Consider the following 21505-nt stretch of genomic DNA (forward strand, 5'->3'; position numbering starts at 1 on the left):
CATGGAGCTGTGCTCTCTGCGTCTATCTCGCTCTCTCTTTTTTCCTCCTCCCCTTGCCAGCCACAGGGGACCATCACAGCCTTTTTTTTCTGTTTATCTTGTGATATTTTTTTTAGTAGCAAGCGGCACAGCCCACCCTCAGATGCATTCTTATTCTTTGCCCAGATAATGCGTCAATTAAGGCCACTAAAAGCTCCTGACCTCAAAGTCCCCAATGATACCACCAAATTGGATTTTAGACTGGGAATGTGTCGGCACCAATAATTCTGCAGAGACTCAGATCAGAAATCTTTTTCTTTGAGACGGGGGGTTTAGGAGAAAAACAGGCAAGTATGAAATATGAGAGTGCGTTCCAAATCAAGTTCACTCAGCTACTCTGATTTCAACTGCTGTGCTCTTTTGTGCCATATACATTTCTACCTGAATTAAAGCTGGGGTAGGAAACATGTTTTTGGCATCAGTGGTTTAAAAAAAATCTATAATAACCTTTCAGCATACGGTGATTTAAGTGGTCTGAGTTGAAACTAGACTCCTGCACCTATTCTGAGATCTGTTTTCATGCTCTAGAAAATATAGGCCATGAGGAGAGACTGGTAGAAGGTAAGTGGTATAAAGGATAAGAAGTAAGATGAATGAAGGACTTTGACATGGGAGAGCACAGCATGAAGACAAAAGTTATCATTACGCATATCTCAAGCTTCCTCTTCTGAAGTAGGGGTTTTTTTCATTCTAGATTTTGGCCTGCTGCCTAATGTCTCTCTCTAATTTTTTTCCTACCCTCTGTCTCCTTTTGCTTTCTGCTTCTTGCCTCCAATCTATCCTGTTCTTCACCTCAGGGGACACCACACAAAGGATGAGATCCGCTCCGTTTCCAACCCCTGCAGAATTGGATGCATATGCTAAGAAGGTTGCCAACAACCCCCTCACCATTAAGATCTTCCCCAACAGTGTCAAGGTCCCCCAGAGGAACCACGTGCGCCGTACTGTCAACGGGCTGGATACGTCAGGCCAGCGCTACAGCCCTTATCCTTCCTCTCAGGCCAGTGCCAAGACAGGCCTCCTCGCCATCGTCAAGGTGCCCACTGTCAAAGGCATCCTAAAAGATTTTGACGGTAGCCGGGCTCGCTTGCACCCTGACGTCATCATGAACCCCCTTACGGGACCCTATCAGGTGGCTTCAACCAGCACTTTAAACCACCAGGTGCAGAACCTTCCCCGGCCCCAGCAGAGGTTACCCCTTCCACCGCAGGACCCCCCTCAGACTGTGCATATACCCCTTCCCCAGCAGCAGGTGCACACCCAGAGTCTCAGACAGCCTCCCCCAATGGCCCAGCACCCTCAGGGCCCAGCCAGACTCCAGACTCAGTCTCAGCACCCCGCTCTCGGGCAAACACAGGGGCCACCTACTGTCATGCTCCAGCAGCAGCACCTTCAGCAGCAGCAGCAGCAGCAGCAGCCTCCACCTGGCCTGCAGGGAAGCAGAAAGCTTCCCGATGGCGATGCACCACCTAATGTTACTGTCTCTACCTCAACCATTCCACTCTCTATGGCTGCTGGTCTGCACCAGGGCCGCCAGGCTGACCTGAACACCATCGTACATCAGATCAACCAATTCTGCCAAGCTCGGGCCCAGGGTGCAGGAACCACCTCCATGTGTGAGGGCCAGATCGCCAACCCCAGCCCCATCAGTCGCAACCTGCTTATCAGCGCTTGTTCTAGGGTTTCCATGCACAGTAACCCTGCCACCCCTGGCTTCCCCCCACCCAACTGCATCATTGGCTCTCAAGAGAAAGCCACAGCCCCAGTGGGAGCTCACCCTCCACCCAGTGTGGCTGCTATGAACCACTTGCCTTCCAACCACACTGATCTCAAGCAGCAGCACCAGCTGCAGCAGCACCAACTGCACCCACATCAGAATCAGCAGCAGCAGCAACTACAACACACCACGCAGCAGCAGCAGAAGATGCGCTCTTGGAATCAGCATCAGTTGGCTCATGTACCCCACATTCAGAATGGGGGGAGCCACCTCTGCAAGCAGCCTTCCAGGGACGCCACCTTCCATTTTAAGGGCATGGGCTACCCTGCAGAGGTGTGCGTGGGTCAGCCTTACTCACTAAAACCTCCCGTAGAGAGGCCCACCCCCTCCCCACCTGTTAACAACAACGGCATGCCCGGCCCCATGGCCCACTACACTAACGGTCACTACTTCCAGTCGCACATTTGGAACAGCAGCATCCTACCCACACCCAACAGTGACAGCTCCGGGTCTCAGGACATAGCCATGCCATTCCACGGTGCAGGCCCAGGAGGGTGCACCACGCTAGACTGTGGGCCCCCTGGGGCTCCCCATTACCGGCTAGGATCAAGCTCCTCCTCCTCCTCCTCCGCCCAGACTAATCTGATGCAAACAGCAGATTACTTGGGTGGGGACTTCCAGACGCCCTATTTCCGCGATCAGAATCTAGGGTTGATGGGCAAGATGCACAGGCCCCCTCTGAGCAGGGTAGGTCCAGAGGTTGGGGATGGCAGAACCGCTCTCATCCAGCACCCAGGGTACAGATAAGCTATGGCCTTGTCTCCACAACTGTTATCAGCACCCTTTGTTTAGTCTTAAGAAAGGAAACATGAATAAAACTCAACTTATAACTTAAGCAAATGACTGCTAATGTTAAAGAGGGTAAATTAATATATTTAATGAAGATCAGTAGGTTTTTGTTTGTTTGTTTGTTTGTTTAATCTTGCAAGTGATCAATTGCTAATTCTAGGTTTGTTAACGAGGGCTTCTAACTGGCACTTCATGCTGTTTATTACCTGTTTTTTTTCCCTTGATGATACTTGTCAATTTACGTGCCTGGATCTCAAGTGATCCTGTGTCATTTCTACTTCAGACCTGCCACTAAAGTTTCCTTATGCATGCAAGAAAGAAAAACAGATCCCTCTCTGAAAAACCATCTGCTTTTTTTTTTTTCTTCCTGTAACAGGACCATGTCAGGAAATTTTTTGGTTCCGACTAGGTTCGTTAAATTCGTTTCATTTCGATGATTAAACGCAGTCACTTCAGGACAAAAGAGAGAGCGATGACCGTGCTTCGATGCAAAGCCATCAGTTAGTGAAGTATAACAGAGTCCAGCTGGGACCTGTTCCAGAAAGCAGGTTTAGTTAGTTTGAGTTGATGAAGTTCGGGGGGGGGTTGTTGCAGCTGGGTCAGTCAGCTTAGGTAATATTAAAAAAAAAAAAAAAAAAAAAGCAGTTATCAGTGGAGCTCCAAGACCAACATTCACTATGGCAACGGGTAAATAAAGAGCAAATCTTCCACTTTAAATGGAAATATGAATGTTTGTCAATCTGTCACATTTTTCTTTTTTTCTTTCTTTCGTTTTTTTTTTAAAGCCACATTTTATTCAGCATTGCAATAATTTATTCAGCTTGAATTTTACTTTTTTTTTAATGGAAGTTGGAATCCTACCTTTTATTGGCTACAATATCTGAATAAAACATTGTTGCAACCTGAAGGCTGAAATACAGGTGACAGCAGCGGAATATTGGAATATGGATCAAACAGATATGATGGCATTTAATTACTGTAACGTCAAAGTGTGTTGTAATGATTTGCGTGATTTGCAGTAAAAAACTGACTGTACCTTTTAAGACAGCTTTGTTGCATTCGCTCAGTAGCATATATTGACCTCAGCATGTGTGCATATTTCACATGCTATGGGAACACTTTTGGAATGTCTGCAGTCTGTAAGACTCAAAGACTCACTCAGAACTACATGTAGCTTGGTTTAAGAAGCTGGTTTCAGCAGGTACGCAATCATCCTCCCTCAGTCATCTTCACCATGTTATGCCGCTGTGATAAAATAGGATATATCATGAGATATGATAATAATACTTGAAGTATGTACCTTATAAACGATAGTATGGCCAATAAACAGGACAAGCTTCATGCAGAGGATTTTTTTTATTTAAACAGGGATTATGCCAATATGCAGTTTAGTGTCGAGAAAGTGGTTAAGAACCTGACAGCTGCCATCCTGTCTACAGAGTTATAACGGAAGACCATGTAGCATGCAATAGATTTTATTCTTCCATGTCCACGGATCGCTGTATGTCCTGATCGATAGTCTTGAAAGGAAGAAAGTCCTCGGACAACAAAGTCAATATTCAACCAGATAGTAACCTAACTCTGAACTCTGCATTCACTGCTGGATAATAGGAGGTTAAAAAGAACCTGCAGGTTAGAGTCACAGAGTCGGTTATGCCAACTGACTGATCCAGAGTTCCTCATGTCAAAGTTAACAAACCTCAAAGTTTGGCTAAATCTGCTTTCTGGAATAGGCCTCGGGCAAAGCTTGCAGTATGCACACATGCACAAAGGGGTTCTCCTTCTTTTTAAATGTCATTATTTGTATAATAGGATTCTTCAAGATTGATACCTCTCCGTCACTTAAGGAAGTCTGTAATCAGGTTGTTTGTACATATTTAAGTTCCAAGAGGGAGCAAACAAGTTGAAAAAACTTTGATGCTTAGTCCTGCTTCACATGCTGCAATGAATTCAGGTGTTTAAAAAGGAAAGAAAAAAGAGAAAAAGAAATAAAGGCATAACAGACTGCGTTAGTGCCACGTTTGGCAGCAAGATTGTGAAATGTTTATGACAAGGAAGGTTGTGATAAAATTTACTCCTACCTTTTTAAAAGCGACCAAAGTCAGGTTAACAAGGACACACTGTTAGGAAGCGGTGCCATTTTTAAAGTTCGTGTCCTTTTCAGATCGTCTTTGTATCCATGACAAATGTGTTTACTTGAATGTTTGAGATGATTTGTTTTGAAGGTATTGAAAGGCACAGACAAACGTCTCTGAAGTAGATGAAATCCGCGTCAATGCCCCGTAGGAACTCACTACACGCCGAGCTAGATTTGTGGTCCCAACAATGGGCACCTCAGCGAACTAAGTTACGTGTTGTTGCTACTGATGCTGATGCTGAAATGAAAAGACCAAATTGATCACTTGCAAGATCACTCGGAGGTAAACGAAGCCCGACTTTTAAGTGAAACAGCAAATGCATTGTTTATTTTATTGTACACTGGCTTACCTACTAGACTACTGTAACTTTAAAGTTTAATGATTGTGTATGAATGCTGGCTGTGGATGTGGGAACGGTTAAGGGTGAGTGTGTGTGTGCAGTAGACAGTGTGTGTGCGTGAGATATAACGCAATGGCACCCATGTTTTGTTCTCCTAACCCCCTAATGACCCTTAAAAAGCCTTAAGTGTTTGGTCCTTGGACTTTCCTTTGAAAATGAGCATGGTTTAATGAAAACCCCAAATAAGAAGGAAGAGGCAATGGTAAGGATCCACAGAAACAGCAATTTTATTTTGCTTTTCTTTTTTTTCTTTTTTTTCTTTTGACTTTTTACTTTAATGAAGTTTTGTTGAATAGGCAGAGCAATTCCTTAGATATTCTTTATTATGTAAAGTGAGGAAAATGAGTAATATTTTGTAATTATATATTTTTAGCAATGTGTAGTTTTTTGAGCTGTAACAATTTTTTTTCTTCTCCCTCCCCTCCCCACAAAGTTTCAAAGCTTCAGTTTGCAGTTGTGACTATTTATAATACTTGATTTGCTTGTTATTTAAAAATTTATTTTCCTTCTTTATTTCTTGTACTGTTGCTGTGAAATGGAAGAAGGTCCACGAACCTTTCTTTTGTGTCATTCTGTACGACAGATAAGAGGCAAGAGCGTGAGAGTTGTGCTACTCTTTTTGTAATATTGTAATAATAAAATAAAGTTCTAATTTATGCTTTGAACTCAGTTCGCTTGAACATTAATTTGTCTAAATTAACAGCAGGCAGCCTAGCTCTTGTCATCCTCTGTGACAGTTCAGGTAGCTACACACACACACACACACACACACACACACTTGTCTCTCTCATAATCAGCCCTAGAAGCGACTCTGTTTCTAAAGGCTTGTCTAAGCCACATTTGTAACTGTGACAGGTAGAGCCAAAGGTGGTGATTGCTACACCAATTGCTGCCGCTTCATGCCATTTATCCAGGCCGGAACAGGAAGTGGAGTAGACAAAGCAAGCTGTGAAATCTGTGGGACTGATCTGGTCGCAGTAGATTTAGCTTGTCTGGCTGTGATGAAAATGGGCCTAGTATAAAGGGCACACAGTGGGAGGGAAGGATCAGCACCTTGGTGAGTGGCATTACTCCACGAAGGTTTTCGAGCGATACCAGAGGTGCCAGCAGGTTATGGCCTTTGAGCAGAGGATGTGCATCCAGTTGACGTGCAGGAGCAGCATGTAGATGCTGCTCCTGCTGGATTAAATGTTCTGCTTTAAAATTTCTTTGCTATTTGCACAACACTGCCTGGCGTTCAATACTGATAAATATTGCTGTTTTACACTGTTGTCAGTCAAACCCAAAGTGTCCACAAGGTTTTCTTTGGAAGGTTACACTGGGGTATCAATCAGTCAGTAAAGTAGATTATCCATGTCTGTTAAAATTATTGGGCAAGTAAAACAGCCAGTCAGGCTGAGTAGCCAGAGAGCAGCTCTCTGTTAGACCGGTGTCATCTCTGTGGACTGGTACGCCTGCCACCGCCTACTGCCATCCATGAATAAGCCTCTCCAGCTCCTCCCTGTGGGTAAAGCAGGAAAATGTTAGTGGACTCTAATTACTTTCCTCCCTCACACAAATCCATGAATTCATGTTTCCGCACCTCTTTGTTGGCTCCTAGGCGGGGTTTCAGTGCCTGGCTGCTGGACACGCTCCCAACAGCCGGGATCCTCATCGATTTTGACCAGGTTGCTGTTCCATTTGTTCCAGTTGACTTCCTCCACTCTGAGGAGACAAGAGGACACATGCTCCAATTACTGTCTGCCGTGTGACACATCAATCAGCTGTCAACAAAATTAGCGAACAACACAGTGTACTGTGCATCAATCGATTGTGCTCACACAGCCGCGTCTTGGATGAACTCTTCAATGCTAAACCTTTGTTTCTCCTTTGTTACTGTGCCTTGATGAAGTTGGCCTTTATCAGCCTTTATTGTGAGCAGCAGAGTGGTGATCAGTTTCATGCAAGGGATTTTATACTCCTCGATATGAAGAATCTTAATATGAAAACCTGGCCAATAAAGTCAGATAATAAGTCTAATATTAGACCTCATACATCATCCTTCCTGTCACCAGGAAACCCGCTACAAACCCACAAAGACTGACACACATGCAGAGGTTCAATTTAGCACAGCTGAACACAAATAATATAGCCAATACTGAAACGTAGCCAAATTTATGACTAATAACTCTTATAATTATGTATTCAATACCCAAACGTGTTCTTTTCTCCTGTCTTTATACATATCTGCTTCAATCCAGCAGATATGCATATCTGCATATCTGCTGGATTTATCTGCAAGCGAGTTCAAGCCGCAGCTCACTAACAGCCAGTTTCTCTAGATTTTGTTTTTCTGCAGCCACAGAAGCCAACTAGTGCTAATGCACTTTGTAGTGATCAAACTAACAAATTTAGTAAAGTAAATGCAACATTTGAACATCATGTCAGCTGAAATAATTCAAAGTTAGACTAAGTTAGATTATAGTCATTATTTATGTCAGGCATTTTTAGTCTTTCTTGGACAAGGACAATTGTAAAGCAGGGGAAAAGCAAGAATGACACAAGAAATGCAGACCCAAATTGTAGTGTTTTGTTTTGTTTTTTCAATTTTAAGAGAAAAAGCTTTGACCCAACAGGGCCTCCATAACTTGTGAGGCTGCATTTGGCATCATAGTGCTTTGTGCTAAATTATCCATGTTCAGCTGGTTTAGTATGTTGGTGTGCAATAAATGCAAAGTGCAGATGAGGCTGATTGGAACAACAATAATTGACAAATAACTTGTTACCCCTTGAAAAACTACTAGGAAAAAACACTGAAGCTCTTTTCTGAGCTGAGTGGTATCTGTCATATTTCACCTTATTGAACAAAATGACTGCGTGTGCATCAGAAGCTAGTGAAGGTGGTCTCTGCCTGTTCAGCTATTCTTGGAAAAACCCAAAAACTGTTCTAATGGTTATCAAACCACGTCTTGATAACACCTCCTTAACGACGAGGTGTTGCAACTCGTCGTTAAGTAAACATAATTGCAGAATGAAACATTTGATTTTGTAATACTGCTAGATGAAAACTAAAGGAACTTCCTGTATTATAATCGTTTGCAGCTCTATATTTTCACTCTTGGACTTCATTAGAGTAACTTTGCATGACTCACAATTAAAAAAAATAATCCTTATTTATCTTATGAAGATGCTGAACCACAAATGTCAACCATATGTTGGAGCTAGAATGTCCAGGGCATTTGCAGCCCTTTGAAAATGTGTGACTAACCACTGTGCTGTCACTGAACTGAATAGAAGCCAACCTGAAACACCGTCGGCGGTCCTTTCCAGTAGCAGTGTTGAGATTTTTCTCCACCCCACAGCGAAAATAACCCCTCAGGCAACAGGGCAGTCTCCTCTCCATGTCCAGGATAGTGATAGCCCTCTGAAAGCAGTCACATCATTTAAATCACGCATACTTCACTTATATACTCACATCAGCTCTGAACACTCTGACCTGTAGCTTCCAGATGCTGGTGGTCTCATTGGTGAGCTTCTCCACAGTGCGGTTCATGAGCGCGATGAGCATGTTGAGCAGCAGGATGTAGGTAAGTATGATATAGAAGATGAGGAGCACGTAGAAGACGTCTATGTACTTGTAATCCTGGATGAACTCCATGTCGCCCATGCCAATGGTGAACTTGAAGAGCTGCAGGGTAGTGTAGGAGATGTTTGAGAAGCTGGGTTTGACACAATCCTCCTCAAGACCAACAAGGAGAATACGAGGTGATTTAGTGGTGTTTGTTGTATTCAGCTCTTTATCAGGAGACTTGTCCGCTGTAGGGTCTTTGAGCAGGGTGACCACCGCTGTGATAGGAAGCAGGTTACAGCAGGTTAAGCAGGTCTGATCAGGGTACACAAGCTGCAGATTCTGTCCCAAAATACTCTTTTTGCAAAAGAGTATTTTGTATGTAAAACTTTTTAAATGGAATCAAAAAATGCAGATGTTTTTGTGCAAACCTTTCTCCTTTTTAGAGAGGGTATAATACCTGCTGAAAATCCAAAGAGGAAGACGATGTAGACAAACAGGAAGCGCAGGATGTCACTGAGGATCATCTGCAAACAAGGAGACAGAGAGCCTCAGTGATGGGATCAGTTGCTACTATCTTCTCTGTGGAACTGCGTGACATGCGAGGGCTACCTTTTGTATCATGACACTATAGATGCCCATGTGCTCGTTGCCCCTGGAGAAGTAGAGTATGTTCACCCAGCTGAGAGCAAGACACAACACCAGGAAGCTGAGGTACTCATCCCTCCCAAACAGGTGGAGCCCAGTGGAGATCAGGAAGAGGACACCCTGCAAAAGACTATCAGTGGCAGCACTGTAATAACTATTAACATGACTGCTGAGGAGTTTTACTGTGCTGTACATCTTCCACAAACCATTTATTTGCAAAGTGTTGGGGAAAAACCTATTTTTTCCCAAAAGAAGCACAATATCTATAGAAAGTATATAACCAACTTACCAATGTTTGGACACAAACATGCTTTTTATTTATTTTTACGACTTTCTACATTGTGGATACAAACTGAATACATCAAATCTATGAAGTAAGATATATGAAATTATGTAGCAAAGGAAAAATTGATGAATAACTCTAAATATGTCTTATCTTTTAGATTCCCCAAAGTAGCCACCTTTTGCTTTGGTGACACCACTGCAAACCTTCAATCATTCTGGAAAATTACAAAAACTTTGTGTCCCCAAGTGCAGTCGCAAAAACCATCAAGTGCTATGACGAAACTGGCTCACATGAGGACCACCCCAGGAAAGGAAGACCAAGAGTCACCTCTGCTGCTGAGGATAAATTCATCCAAATCACCAGCCTCAGAAATCGCAAGTTAACAGTATCTCCGATTAGAGCAGATTAGAGGTCAAATAGCTGCTAAGAAACGCCTACTAAGGAAAAGCAACAAGCAGAAGAGATTTGTTTAAACCAAGAAACACAAAGAATGGACATTAGACCGTTGAAAATCTTTGGTCTGATGAGTCCAAATTAGAGATCTTTGGTTCCACCCGTCGTGTCTTTGTGCGACGCAGAAAAGGTGAACGGATGGTCTCTACATACATGGTTCCCACTGTGAAGCATGGAGGAGGAGGTGTTTTGGTGTCGGAGTGCATCCACAGCATCCTGCAGCAACATGCCATCCCATCCGGGTTTGTGTTTAGCTGGAGCATCGTTTATTTATCAATAGGACAATGACCCCAAACACACCTCCAGGCTGTGTAAGGCCTATTTGACCAAGAAGGAGAGTGATGGAGTGCTGCACCAGATTGCCTGGCCTCCACAGTCACCTAACCTAAACCAAATTGAGATGGTTTGGGATGAGATTTGACCGCAGAGTGAAGGCAAAAGGCCCAACAAGTGCTCAGCATCTCTGGGAACTCCTTCAAGACTGTTTGAAAACCATTTCAGGCGACTACCTCATGAAGATCACCGAGAGAATGCCAAGAGTGTGCAAAGCAGTAATCAAAGCAAAGGGTGGCTATTTTGAAGAATCTAAAATATAAAACATGTTTTGAGGTATTTCACACTTTTTTGTTTACTACATAATTCCATATGTGTTCATTCACAGTTTTGATGCCTTCAGTAAGAATCTACAATGTAAATAGAAAAACACATTAAATGAGAAGGTGTGTCCAAACTTTTGACATCATTAAATCACAACAACTGCTGCAGTCAATTGAAACTATTAAAAGGAAATGTTAGTAGTAAAGGGGCTTCAGCTGATTGCTGCACGAATGCAAGTGGCGACTCTGTATCAGAAATAATACTGCATTATAAAGAGGTGAGAAAACTCCACAAGGTAGCTTTAATTTTGAGCATGCCTGCTACTTACAAAAGAATCTCATAATATCCGTCAACCAGCAGGGTCTCCAGCTTTGGTCGTTTCCTCATCATATCTATAATCTAGGGATTCAGATGAGGTAATCAGTCATGTTACTGGACTACAACTTCCACTAGGTGGTGATATAAGAAAGTAGATGTACACAAACACAAAGTTAACTACATACCCCTATGAAAAAGAAGTAGCAGTTCGCAACTGCTGTCACCAGCCAAGCTAAAATGTACAGGTGATCATCGGTCTTGAGGTTAATGTGAAGTAATGGCTGTGGGGCACAGAGAGAACATCATCCACATTAACACAGGCCTGTCTGTGATGCTTGCACAGCTCACCTCTTTTGTGTCAGTCAGCTTACCATGCTTTCTTTCTTATAGTAGGCTAGGAGAGTAAAGATGATCAAGTACACAAGGTAGGACAGGAAGTTGAAGAAAAACATTCCACTGGCAAACCTATTCCACTTTTCTTCAAGCAGTTGGATCAGAGGCTCCGTCACGAGCATCTCGTGACGGTTCTGAGAGGAGAAAGGAAGGGATGCACATTTGAGAACCGAACAGCATGCAACTACTGCTCTGACTGGTGTCACGATGCTGGGACTCACAGGGATGTCGCTGCCGTAGATCAGTATCTTCAGCACTGAGTTCTCCTCATATGAGTCCACGGAGGCCAGGTCGTACAGGGAGCAGTGGACGGGCCCATAAACCCACTCGGTGAATTTACGGGACAAGTGTTTGGTTCCAGGCTCTTGGAACTCTCGTCTTAAGATGTGTGAGAACAGCTGTAGACAAGTAAAAAGGAAAGCTAGAACAAAGAGAGTCTGTGAAGGTCTGATCTATTTCTGAAAACCCAGAAACCCACAGATCCCACCAAAACGTATAGTTTCTGCCCTGTCAGTAGTAAAGGAGCTCTGCACTTCATTCTCACTGTTGCTTTTCTCACTTGGTAGTACTCTTAATGTCAAACTGCAGTGTTTTACCCCAGTCTTGCCAGTGTGGGCAGCCATTTTGAGAGGTGTCAGGCCCTTCTTGTTCTCAATGTTTTCCAGCTGCACCTTGGGATACAGTCTCGCTGTGATCTTTAGGATACGGTCGTACATGCTGACTATGAATTCTGTGTTGCACTTGGAGTTGTCAGCCACCATCACAAGGGCATGCAGGACCGTGTTGCCTTGAGAATCTACCATCTTAGCATCTGCTCGCTGGTATTCATTGTCCATTAAGAAGTCTACCACGTCGGGCTGGTTGGTGCAGGCTGCCAGAGACAGGGGCAGCTCACCTGCAGACAAAGATTTGATGATATTTTAAAGTTTTATTTCAGCCTTACTTATTTTTTTGAATCAAAATCAGGGTGTTGAAAGTGGAAGTGAAACACTAAACATTTAAAGGCTACACCATGGAGCCCTGCCCTCAAAAATTGACACAGATGTAACTGGATTTAAAAAATAAGTGCTTAAAGGCTTTAAAACATGTTTAGCGCCATCTTCTTTCAGTATAGAACATTACATCAAATTGTAAATGGCCTGTATTTGTATAGCGCTTTGCTAGTCCCTAAGGACCCCAAAGCGCTTTACACATCCAGTCATTCACACACTGGTGATGGCAAGCTACATTGTAGCCACAGCCACCCTGGGGCGTACTGACAGAGGTGAGGCTGCCAGACACTGGCGCCACCGGGCCCTCTGACCACCACCAGTAGGCAACTGGTGAAGTGTCTTGCCCAAGGACACAACGACTAAGACTGTCCAAGCCAGGGCTCGAACCGGCAACCTTCCAATTACAAGACAAACTCCCAACTCTTGAGCCACGATCACATTGCTGGGTTGAAAATTAAAAATCAGTCTAAAAGGACTATTTTTTTGCTGGTCCATTCTATGTCTAGTCAATCCAAACCATTAAAGAGCAAGCTGACAAATTCATGCTATCAGTACTGAATAGTACAGTACTGTGCAAAAGTATTACAGCTATTGTATTATAGGTATTGACCATTGCTCATTCAACCATTAAAAAGGATACCCAAGTCAAGGAACGAACCAGTGTTGTGTCTGCACATACCAGACAACAATGAACCGATTTGAAATTGTATCTTTAAGCACTTTGTCACTTAGTCTGCTGCAAAAAGAGATGTTTTGTTCTAATTTCTTTAGTTAAATCTATGAAAAATGCCAAAAACAACAGTTTGACAGACATGAAATAATATTTTTGCACCAACAAGGTGATTCCCAAAGAGCTATTATCGAAGAACTTGGCATATGTCGACATGGTGTGCAGAATGTCCTTAAAAAGTTTGAAGAAACTGGATAGGTGGAGAACAAAAGAACTGGCAGGCCTAAAAAAAACTATCTGCAACAGATGAACAATATCTGAAAGAAAGAAATGGCACTGAGGAGTTCAAGAGACAGGTACAGCAAATAGTGTCTACACCCATCTGTAAAGGACGGTGGAAGCTCTATCATGGGTTGTGGCTGTATTTTAACCAGAGGTGTTGGGGATCTTGTCAAAATTTGGTAAATTGTAAATTACTGTAACTATTTCCCACTTTCCTAACAAAATGTTAAGAAAAGACGGTTAGCTCAAGACTTGCACTGTAATAAATTTTGCCAGCTGTTGCAGTTCATCGCTTGGTTTTTGAGGTTCACCGAGCAGAGCTGTATTCAGCTGAGGAAACGTTTTTTTGTGACTTGCATTATATTGTGACAACTAGTTTTGAATCCAGTCATGGTTTCCTCTATGATTTAGGGACTACACACGAAGCTATCGGTGGGGGAAAGATTCCTGCATTACTCATATTGTCCATTTTTATCTCTATCTTCCCTCTGAAGCTAGAAATGCAAATGCAAAACTGGAAAAATTTATTTGCAGAATCCTTAAGCAAAGGATGAGGTTGGTAGCAAGAGTGTTCTGTTTTTCTTTGTGGTGTGTTTGCAGTTAAATTTCCATTGACCAATGATGTTTGAGCAAGCTTTTGTTGCTCATGCAGAAAAAAATTCTGTCCAGGCAACAACAGAAAAACACACATATGGTGAAACCGTCTTGAAACCATCAGCTAATATAAGTAGTTGATTTAGCCATTAACTAGATTTAAAAAAAAAAAAAGCAGCATTTGTAAAAACTATCTGGCCGAAAGAAGAGCAAGTTTGACCCAAATAATCTTTTTGTTAAACTGGTAATAGAGGAAGATGAGTTACAGAGAGATAATTAATTGATTATAAATTGTGAAATTTATGGCCAACATGAAGATCACATTTACTTAATATTCCAGGTATTCTGTACATTTGAAACAATTATTTTATGTTTGATTAAAGAGTATACTGTTACACGCCAAAGAAATATTTATCATATGTGACTTTTAAGGCTTTAATAAGTACCAGAGGTTATGTAACAGTATGTAGATAGGGATACTAATATAGTTGGTGTCATAGTTAAAGGGAACCTGAGGAAACCTTTACTTATCTTGAGTTCGCTCTTGTTTCTCATTCGAGATTCAAAGCTGTACTGGTCTTTTAATGTACTCTCATGTAATTCAGAATTCTGCATTTTGCAAAAGGACACTAAGTAAGAAACTTGGAAAGGTAGCAGCATGTCCAAAAACAGGACAATCTTTCCCTTTGAACAACTTGCACACTGTTCCTCTATACATATTTGAGTATTAAGTATTGATCGAGGAAACTGGGCCATCATATTGTTCCTTCAAAAAAAAAAAAAATCACACTTCTGCTCTGGTGCTAAAAACTACAAAAATAACTGGCTGACTCACTGCGTCGGCATATGATCTTTGCATGAGGAAACTCCTCTCTGCAGCAGCATGTGCTCACCAAAGTAGAAGTAGGGACCCTTGTGTGGTTGGAAGAATTTCCCGCAAGCTCTGACGTGGACGTCTGCACCTTTGCTGACCAGCAGCTTCACATAAAAAATACTTCTCCTCTCGATGGCTATATGCAGAGCTGTCTGGCCTGCAAGAAAATGAGTCTTATTTAAACATGTCCACTGCATTACTGGAAAAAAATACTGGAATACGGATATCGTGACAAGGTTAAAAGAGTTCAAATAAATCTCCCGGACACAGAAAATCTGTTACCTTTGTAGTAGTTGTTGGTGTAGGCTGCGTTCACAAACTCCTTAACATCACCCATCTTCTCTGAAATGTCAATCAACATTTCGATGGTCTCATTCCTGCCGTCTTTGAGGTGCAGCAGAGCTTTCATTAAGGGCGTTTTACCGTAGGACCGATCTGTGGATGTAAACACAAATCCATGTGGTTAACACATAGGTCAGCATGTTCTACTTTAGTTGCAGCTGTTGCATTACCGGTCCTCCAACACTCACACAAAGAGTCAGAGAGTTTCTTCATATTTTGGCGCAGGTACTCTTGAAGGCCATCTAGTTTGCTGATATCTCTGCTGGCCACTGCTTCAAACAGTCTGTCACGGTTATACGTCTTGCTGTCTCTCCTGTTATCATGCTGATCCACACCTCGAATCCCTCTATACAAAAAAACAAAAAAGTGTAACAGACAGTTGGGTTGCAGAGGGTTATTAAATCAGCACTTTGGGGCTTGAAAATACCCAGCACCAATCCTATAATGAGTGTTATATTGAGGCAAACTTCATTTTATCACTGCATGGAGAGGCTCACTTGTCAAAGTTGAAATTGAATCTGATCTGAGGTTTCGTCTTCTCCATTTCTTCCTGGTAATCAGTGTCCATAGGTGTCTTGGGGTCCTCTGGGCTCAACCTCAAAGCAGAAGCCAGACCATCTTTCTTAGTCACCTTTTGGCGCGACCTTTCCTCCTCTGTCCTGTCGTCTGTCTCCAGAGTGAAACCAAACATCTCAGATTTCTTCATTTTTCACCCTTTCCTCCAGTGATCTGCATGGAAATACGACACAGTTATCCATAATCCAGAAGTGACAGAGGTGCTGCAAGGAGTTTTCAATACAAAGTGTAGAGATTTTTTTCAAGACACTGTTACTGTTTCACTGCTAATACCTAATAACTAAGACATTCAGTAACTACCATTTTACTGGTGCTTTTTTTAAATTTTATTTTCATTTAAATTGTAGTTAACCGGCTTTATGAGCTTTAAGGAGACTAAGTTTGGTAGTGGTTGTATGTGTGTCATGTCAAAATTTAACCTCTGACCTCACTTTTACATTTAACCCCAAATGCATTACAGCTTTAAAGAAAGTAATGTCAAGAGAAAGAGCATGAGCTGCTAGTCAGTTATTTACGTCTAGTTACAAGTTGTAAAAATCAATATTATTACAAACCTATTATCCGTTAGCTTCTCCTACACAAGTTTGGTATTTTGTTTACAAAGTACCAGTTTGGTATTTTGTAAACAAAATAACAAAATACAAATTTTTGTATTTTGTTTACAAACTTTTGTTTACAAAATACCAAACTATACCAAACTATTCCCTTAAAAGTGTCTTGGCTGTCTTGGTGGAGGTTTGTGCTCTCTGGGTGCTTCTTGTTGAAAAAATAAAAGCAACTAATCGAGTCCTATTTAGCCTGCAGAAATTTGAAACATGAGAAAAAGGGCAATAAAATCACTGTACACCCAAATCTGTGTCCACAGTAAGTCATCTACAACAATTGGAGGAATCAAAGTAAAGATTTAGGTTAAACCATATAAAACTATGTCATTACACTGCTTGGATTGAATTGGTTACAAACACAGCCATGAGCCACTGTAAATAATTCAGGTCAGAGCGTGTAGCGTGGCTGCATCAGCAGAATCGGAAACATGTTTACCACAGGGGCTTATCTAATCCGTCTTAAATGGCACGAACATAGCTTTCAGACATGTGATGTTTCCCCAACCAGTGACTAACAAAGGAGTTTTTATTTAAAACACTTCCTTGACAACAGTAGAAACACAGCACTCGATCTTCTTGCTGCTTTGTGGCATGATCAGTTGGTTTACAGTGTGGTTACACATTCACAGTCTAAAAGGATTCCAAGTTCAGCTGATAGTAAACAGACACTATGCCCCGATGTTAAAGAAAGATGCGTTAAGGGCCATGAGACCGTACAGAAATCTTCTGTGGCTTCTTGTTCCTCTTTTTGAGTCAGAAAATGGGGAATTACTGATTCAGTGGAAACTGTGTTATACCCCATGGACATCATGGGAGGAACACAGCAAAAAAAAACAACAACGGACTAAAAACAGAGAATAAGAACATCTGTTGTGGTAAAAAACCATTTTGCTGAACATCATGTAAAAGATGAATTAAATAGATGCTTTCAATCACACAACTGAAACGGTAGTATTTTAAAGAAAGAAATGCTAAGCTTACATATCTATAAATGTTTTCATTGTAAAACTGCTTGTACAGGAACCTCTCCGACATCATGTCATTATGTCCTGGTGTATTATTTATGACTTATTGATCCATGATGCTCAGTAATGTGAGCCATGTATGTTTTTTTAATGCTGCACAAACATGTCTCTACAATAATAAAGATAATCTGCTCTGTATTCTCACTGAGGCGCAATCTAAACTGTGAAAAACATCCCTTTAACTGCGTACATGCCATCCATATACCGAAGCAGTGCAACATGCCACGGCAGTAGCACATTCTTCATGAACTAAAGCATTTTTTTTATAAAGTGGCAATCAAAGCAGTAACAAACGAGCTGACTCACCAGACTTCAATCTTCGTCGTCTATACTGTTTCCTTTGTTTAAAAAGTTTTGAAAAAAATCTGATGTTAATGTCAAAACCACTGAGGTATTGACACACCCTCAGAGACATGGGCGTGTGAATATTATTGTATCTCTGAAGATGCCTGCTTAGCATTAAGAGAAATGAAATAGTAGGACCAAGGCAGAGGGAAATACGATAACCCGCCCTTGAGAAAATTAGAGCACTTTACTCTGGGCTTGAGTGCTTAACAGGATGCTGTACTGACCATTACTGGACATGACAAAATACCACAGAGAATGCAGTGTATTAACTGACCTAACACAACAGAGCTTGGCTTTTTTTGATGACTTCAGGAAAGAGGAGCTACAGAGCAGATTGCGTGGTTAAAACAACAGTTAAAATCTTTTATTATCTTTGAATTTATTCAAACTAAATAATCCACTGAAGCACTTAGCTGAACAAAAAAGCAGGCATGAAGCAGAAGAGCACTGGCGTGTTGTCCACAGAAAATCCACAGAAAATGAAAGCAGAAGTTTCAAAAAGGAGAAACTTACCCTGAAGAATCAAATTCAGAATGCTGAAAATTTTGGTCATAAGTCTTCTGGGTTTTTTTTTTTTTTAGTCCATAAAGCTGCTCAAGAGTTTCCTGTACGTCTTACAAGCCTCTTCGTGTTCTCAATGTGATGTACTTGTGTGTTTTATTTAGTGCTGCTCTGGTCATGTGACTAAATGTGTGGTTGCAGAGCATCTGCCTACCAGCGTGAGCTGTAGCTGCAGAGCTCGCATGAGACAACTTCCTTTTTTTACTTTTGAAAAGGATGCATGAGATTGTTATCGTTTGCATATGGTGGCATAACCAAAACTGTCACTTGAACCCCAAAAAAACTTCTCTGTGATCTTGATCCCATTTGTATCTGAGCTTGTCATTCTCAAAGGAGCCTTGATTAAATACAAAACAGAAATGTGCACAAAGCTAAAACTCTCTTTATTAGCCTGTCTGAGCTCACGCAGGCAGAATAACACATTCAACAACAGTCAGGAGCAAATTCAGTTAACACCAGTTTATTTCTAGCATAGTAGCATCACTATCACTGTGGCTTAATGCAGCATAATGAGTGAGTGAACACACTAATAACGCAGTGGACTGTGACGTCTATATGTGCCTGTGGAAATAAAAACTGTGTTTATGTGATTATAGTAAAATATGAAGCTATAGACTTGACAAACAGGTTTTCTCTTTAACTGGTTGATGACTTTTAATCTTCATAATCATAATCGTATCTCCTTAAACCAAATGACAACAAGTATGAAAAGGAATATTAAAAAAACAAACAAAGGACATCCATGAACTTTTTGAGTAGAACATATACTAAGTTAAAGGTCAAATTAAGGTTGAATGTCAGAAGAGGTGAATAAAGAGCAGTAAACATCAGAAAGAAGATTTCCCATGGATCTTACAGGTCAGTTAAAGGATGCTGCGATGACCCCCCAAGGCAGTAGGTGCTTTGTTCAACAGGAGCTGATTGGAGAAGAAATTCTCTCCTTTCTACACATGCTGCTCTTGCTTTCCTTAAAATAAAAGATTCTCTGCTAATTACAACCTCGTCTAGTCTCCTCTGTTCTGTAGTATCCTGTCAGACAGACTGGGGCAAATGGGGCTAGTCATTTTGCAGTTTCGATTGTTGGAGCAATTGGCTTTCCATTTTAAAGCCATTATCTATATGCTCTGGTCTTATAAAGACCAGAGCAATCTGGCTCTTTGGGAGATTCTGACATGTAGTAAATAAAAAGTTATGTTACTGTTTTGCTGAAAGTTATGGTCACTGAGCTGTCCTCGGCTTGTGATTCATCTGGCTTTGAGCTTGGCTGGGCCTGTGCCTGGTGTGTTTAAATCTGTATAAGGTGCAGCTGCTGTTCTGTCCCTGATGGAATGTGGATTCTCTCTGGTCTGTTGGGGAGGTTTTTTTTTAGTGTTTTGTCAAAAAAGGTTGTCTTGGAGGCACATCCAAGGTTGCAGGTGTCATTGACGGTTCTAGCTGCTTCACTAGGCTCGAGGGTTTCGGCGCTTATGTTCCCGCGACAATTATCGTAAAGGTGATACAGATTGTTCAGCCCTCAAACTTTTCATCACATCTGTTTACTCAAATTTTGAAACGAGTCTGACTAAGGCATAATTACATTCAGAACCACTTTATTGGTTCCATCAAACTTTGAAGACTCTGCTGTGGGGGTAATGTGAATTAGGCCAGGTTTGGGAAAGACCCATGGCTGTTTGTTGCTGGCTGCCAGGGATGTAATTCAACTCATTACTGGGTTTAGTCTAAATGAGATGGTATTTGGTCACACGGTTTGCTTCGGGATTCTGTGGTACAGCCTGAACCCCATTGAGATAGTGAATCCGGTTCTGGATTATAGAAATGAAGCATCTTAATTATCCAAAAGCCAAACTGCACCAGTTCGGTCCAGGTGAGCAGGTTTTAGCTCTGCTGCCATTTGGTGGTGTCTCATTTCAGGGCACTTTATGGTCCCTTTGCCATTCAAAATTCAGAGTAGAACTATTTGTTTTTTAAATTCATTTTTGTCATATGAATCTGCTTAAACCCCATTACATCAGGGTGTCCCAGCCCTGTAAAACTGGGGAAGACATACCACAGCACTGTGGGAAGCATGGATTCACTGGCACATGTGGGTGATGGGGTAAACCCATCCAGTGAAAGCCTGCCGAGGAAGGATCCCACTGGATGGGGTAAACCCATCCAGTGAAAGCCTGCCGAGGAAGGATCCTCTGTAAATTGGAAGCCCGTTCACAGAGCTGTCTGTCATCATGAATGATTATTCATTTGTCAAACTCAAACACATCTAACAGAGCATGGCATTGATGTGGGTGACGCACAACTGATTCACTGGCATTTTAAGACTTTCTGGGAAAGACAAGAGAAGGTGATGGAGAAGGAAATTCAGTATATGTTCAATAATAGTATTGTGAACCTTCATCTTCAAGCTGGGCTTCTCCCTGTTTGTTGGTGGATACAGCAAACAACTCCCGGGTTCTGTACCAATCACTGGAAAGTGGGTTGACTAAACCAGATGCTTATCCTCTACCATGGATGGAAGACTGCGTGAACAGGGTGGGTTCAGCTCAGTTTGTCAGTAAACTTGATGTACTGAACAGTTCCTAGCAAGTTCCCCTAACAGAGCAAGTGACACATCAGTCTTTATCACTCATTCGATTTCCTGCACTCATTCTGTTGTCCAAATGCACTGGCTTTTGTTTTTGCAATCATACGGCTCAGACATCCATCACATCAGGGATCTTATGGGGTTTTTGTATATATATGTATATACGTTTATTTTTTATCTTTTTGCTTTATTAGACAGATGCAGTGAAGATTGATGGGAAAGAGAGAGAGAGAAATGTGGCAAAGGGCTGCAGGTCAAATTTGAACCTGGGCAGGCCACTCTCAGCCACGCGCCATATGGTTGCCTGCTCATCCAACTGAGATAAACCAGCACCCAGGGATTTGATGTTTTGTGGTGCTTTGTCAAGAGCAACTTATTCTTGAGACTATACTCAGTTTTCTGGTAGCTTTCCAGCTCCTTCATTTTTTCCAGCCTACTCTTCAAGTGCCTATTCCAAGCACCAGGTTTCCTGAGTTATAGAGTGGAGTTAGCACTGACTGGGGAGGCTGTTGCAGTAAACTTGGTGAACATGATACAACAGAGTGTGGTTGAAAATGAGACATTGTAACTGAGTAAAACTATTTTATATGCAGTAGTGTAAATGGGGGGGAAAGCAATGATTTGGATTCAGCTGGTGTCCAGGAAGAGTGTGACAACCCCCAGCCACTAGGTG

At 41.9% G+C, this 21505-nt stretch overlaps 2 protein-coding genes across 5 annotated transcripts in view; one reads left to right on the forward strand and one right to left on the reverse strand.

Moving 5' to 3' along the window:
- fam222ba (family with sequence similarity 222 member Ba) overlaps positions 1-5808 on the forward strand; it is a 31893-nt gene extending 26085 nt beyond the window's left edge. For all 3 annotated transcript variants that reach the window (XM_084941711.1, XM_084941713.1, XM_084941712.1), the window contains one exon: positions 837-5808. In XM_084941711.1, coding sequence (XP_084797837.1) covers positions 837-2563 — 1727 coding nt within the window. In that variant the 3' untranslated portion in view covers positions 2564-5808. The remainder of the gene's footprint in view (positions 1-836) is intronic.
- On the reverse strand, positions 5347-21478 carry trpv1 (transient receptor potential cation channel, subfamily V, member 1). Of its 2 annotated transcripts, XM_084941709.1 has the most exons (17): positions 20420-21478; positions 18207-20370; positions 15637-15868; positions 15328-15485; positions 15080-15232; positions 14817-14954; positions 11982-12280; positions 11607-11783; positions 11364-11519; positions 11178-11273; positions 11003-11073; positions 9303-9468; positions 9151-9217; positions 8619-8968; positions 8425-8546; positions 6726-6847; positions 5347-6644 (listed from the first exon to the last, which is right to left on the reverse strand). In XM_084941709.1, the coding sequence occupies exons 3-17, from the start codon at positions 15843-15845 to the stop codon at positions 6565-6567; spliced, it is 2364 nt and encodes a 787-aa protein (XP_084797835.1). In that variant the 5' UTR covers positions 15846-15868; positions 18207-20370; positions 20420-21478; the 3' UTR covers positions 5347-6564. The 2 variants fall into 2 exon arrangements, with proteins under 2 accessions (XP_084797835.1, XP_084797836.1); XM_084941710.1 differs by lacking the exons at positions 18207-20370; positions 20420-21478 and adding an exon at positions 17652-18172.
- Between the last annotated feature and the right edge of the window lie 27 nt (positions 21479-21505).

The sequence above is a fragment of the Perissodus microlepis genome, chromosome 10 (assembly GCF_051167445.1).
Source record: "Perissodus microlepis isolate ML-2025 ecotype Zambia chromosome 10, ASM5116744v1, whole genome shotgun sequence".
Taxonomy (NCBI): Eukaryota; Metazoa; Chordata; class Actinopteri; order Cichliformes; family Cichlidae; genus Perissodus; species Perissodus microlepis.

What these genes read in the sequence shown, in the direction of transcription:
- trpv1 (XM_084941709.1), bottom strand. Translation starts at nt 15,845, where the DNA reads ATGAAGAAATCTGAGATGTTTGGTTTCACTCTGGAGACAGACGACAGG. An exon ending in GGATATTATGAGATTCTTTT is followed by an intron (nt 9,469 to 11,002) that starts GTAAGTAGCAGG and finishes TGCCACTGATAG; the next exon opens with TCTTTTGCAGGGTGTCCTCT. An exon ending in GCCTAGGAGCCAACAAAGAG is followed by an intron (nt 6,645 to 6,725) that starts GTGCGGAAACAT and finishes CTTTACCCACAG; the next exon opens with GGAGGAGCTGGAGAGGCTTA.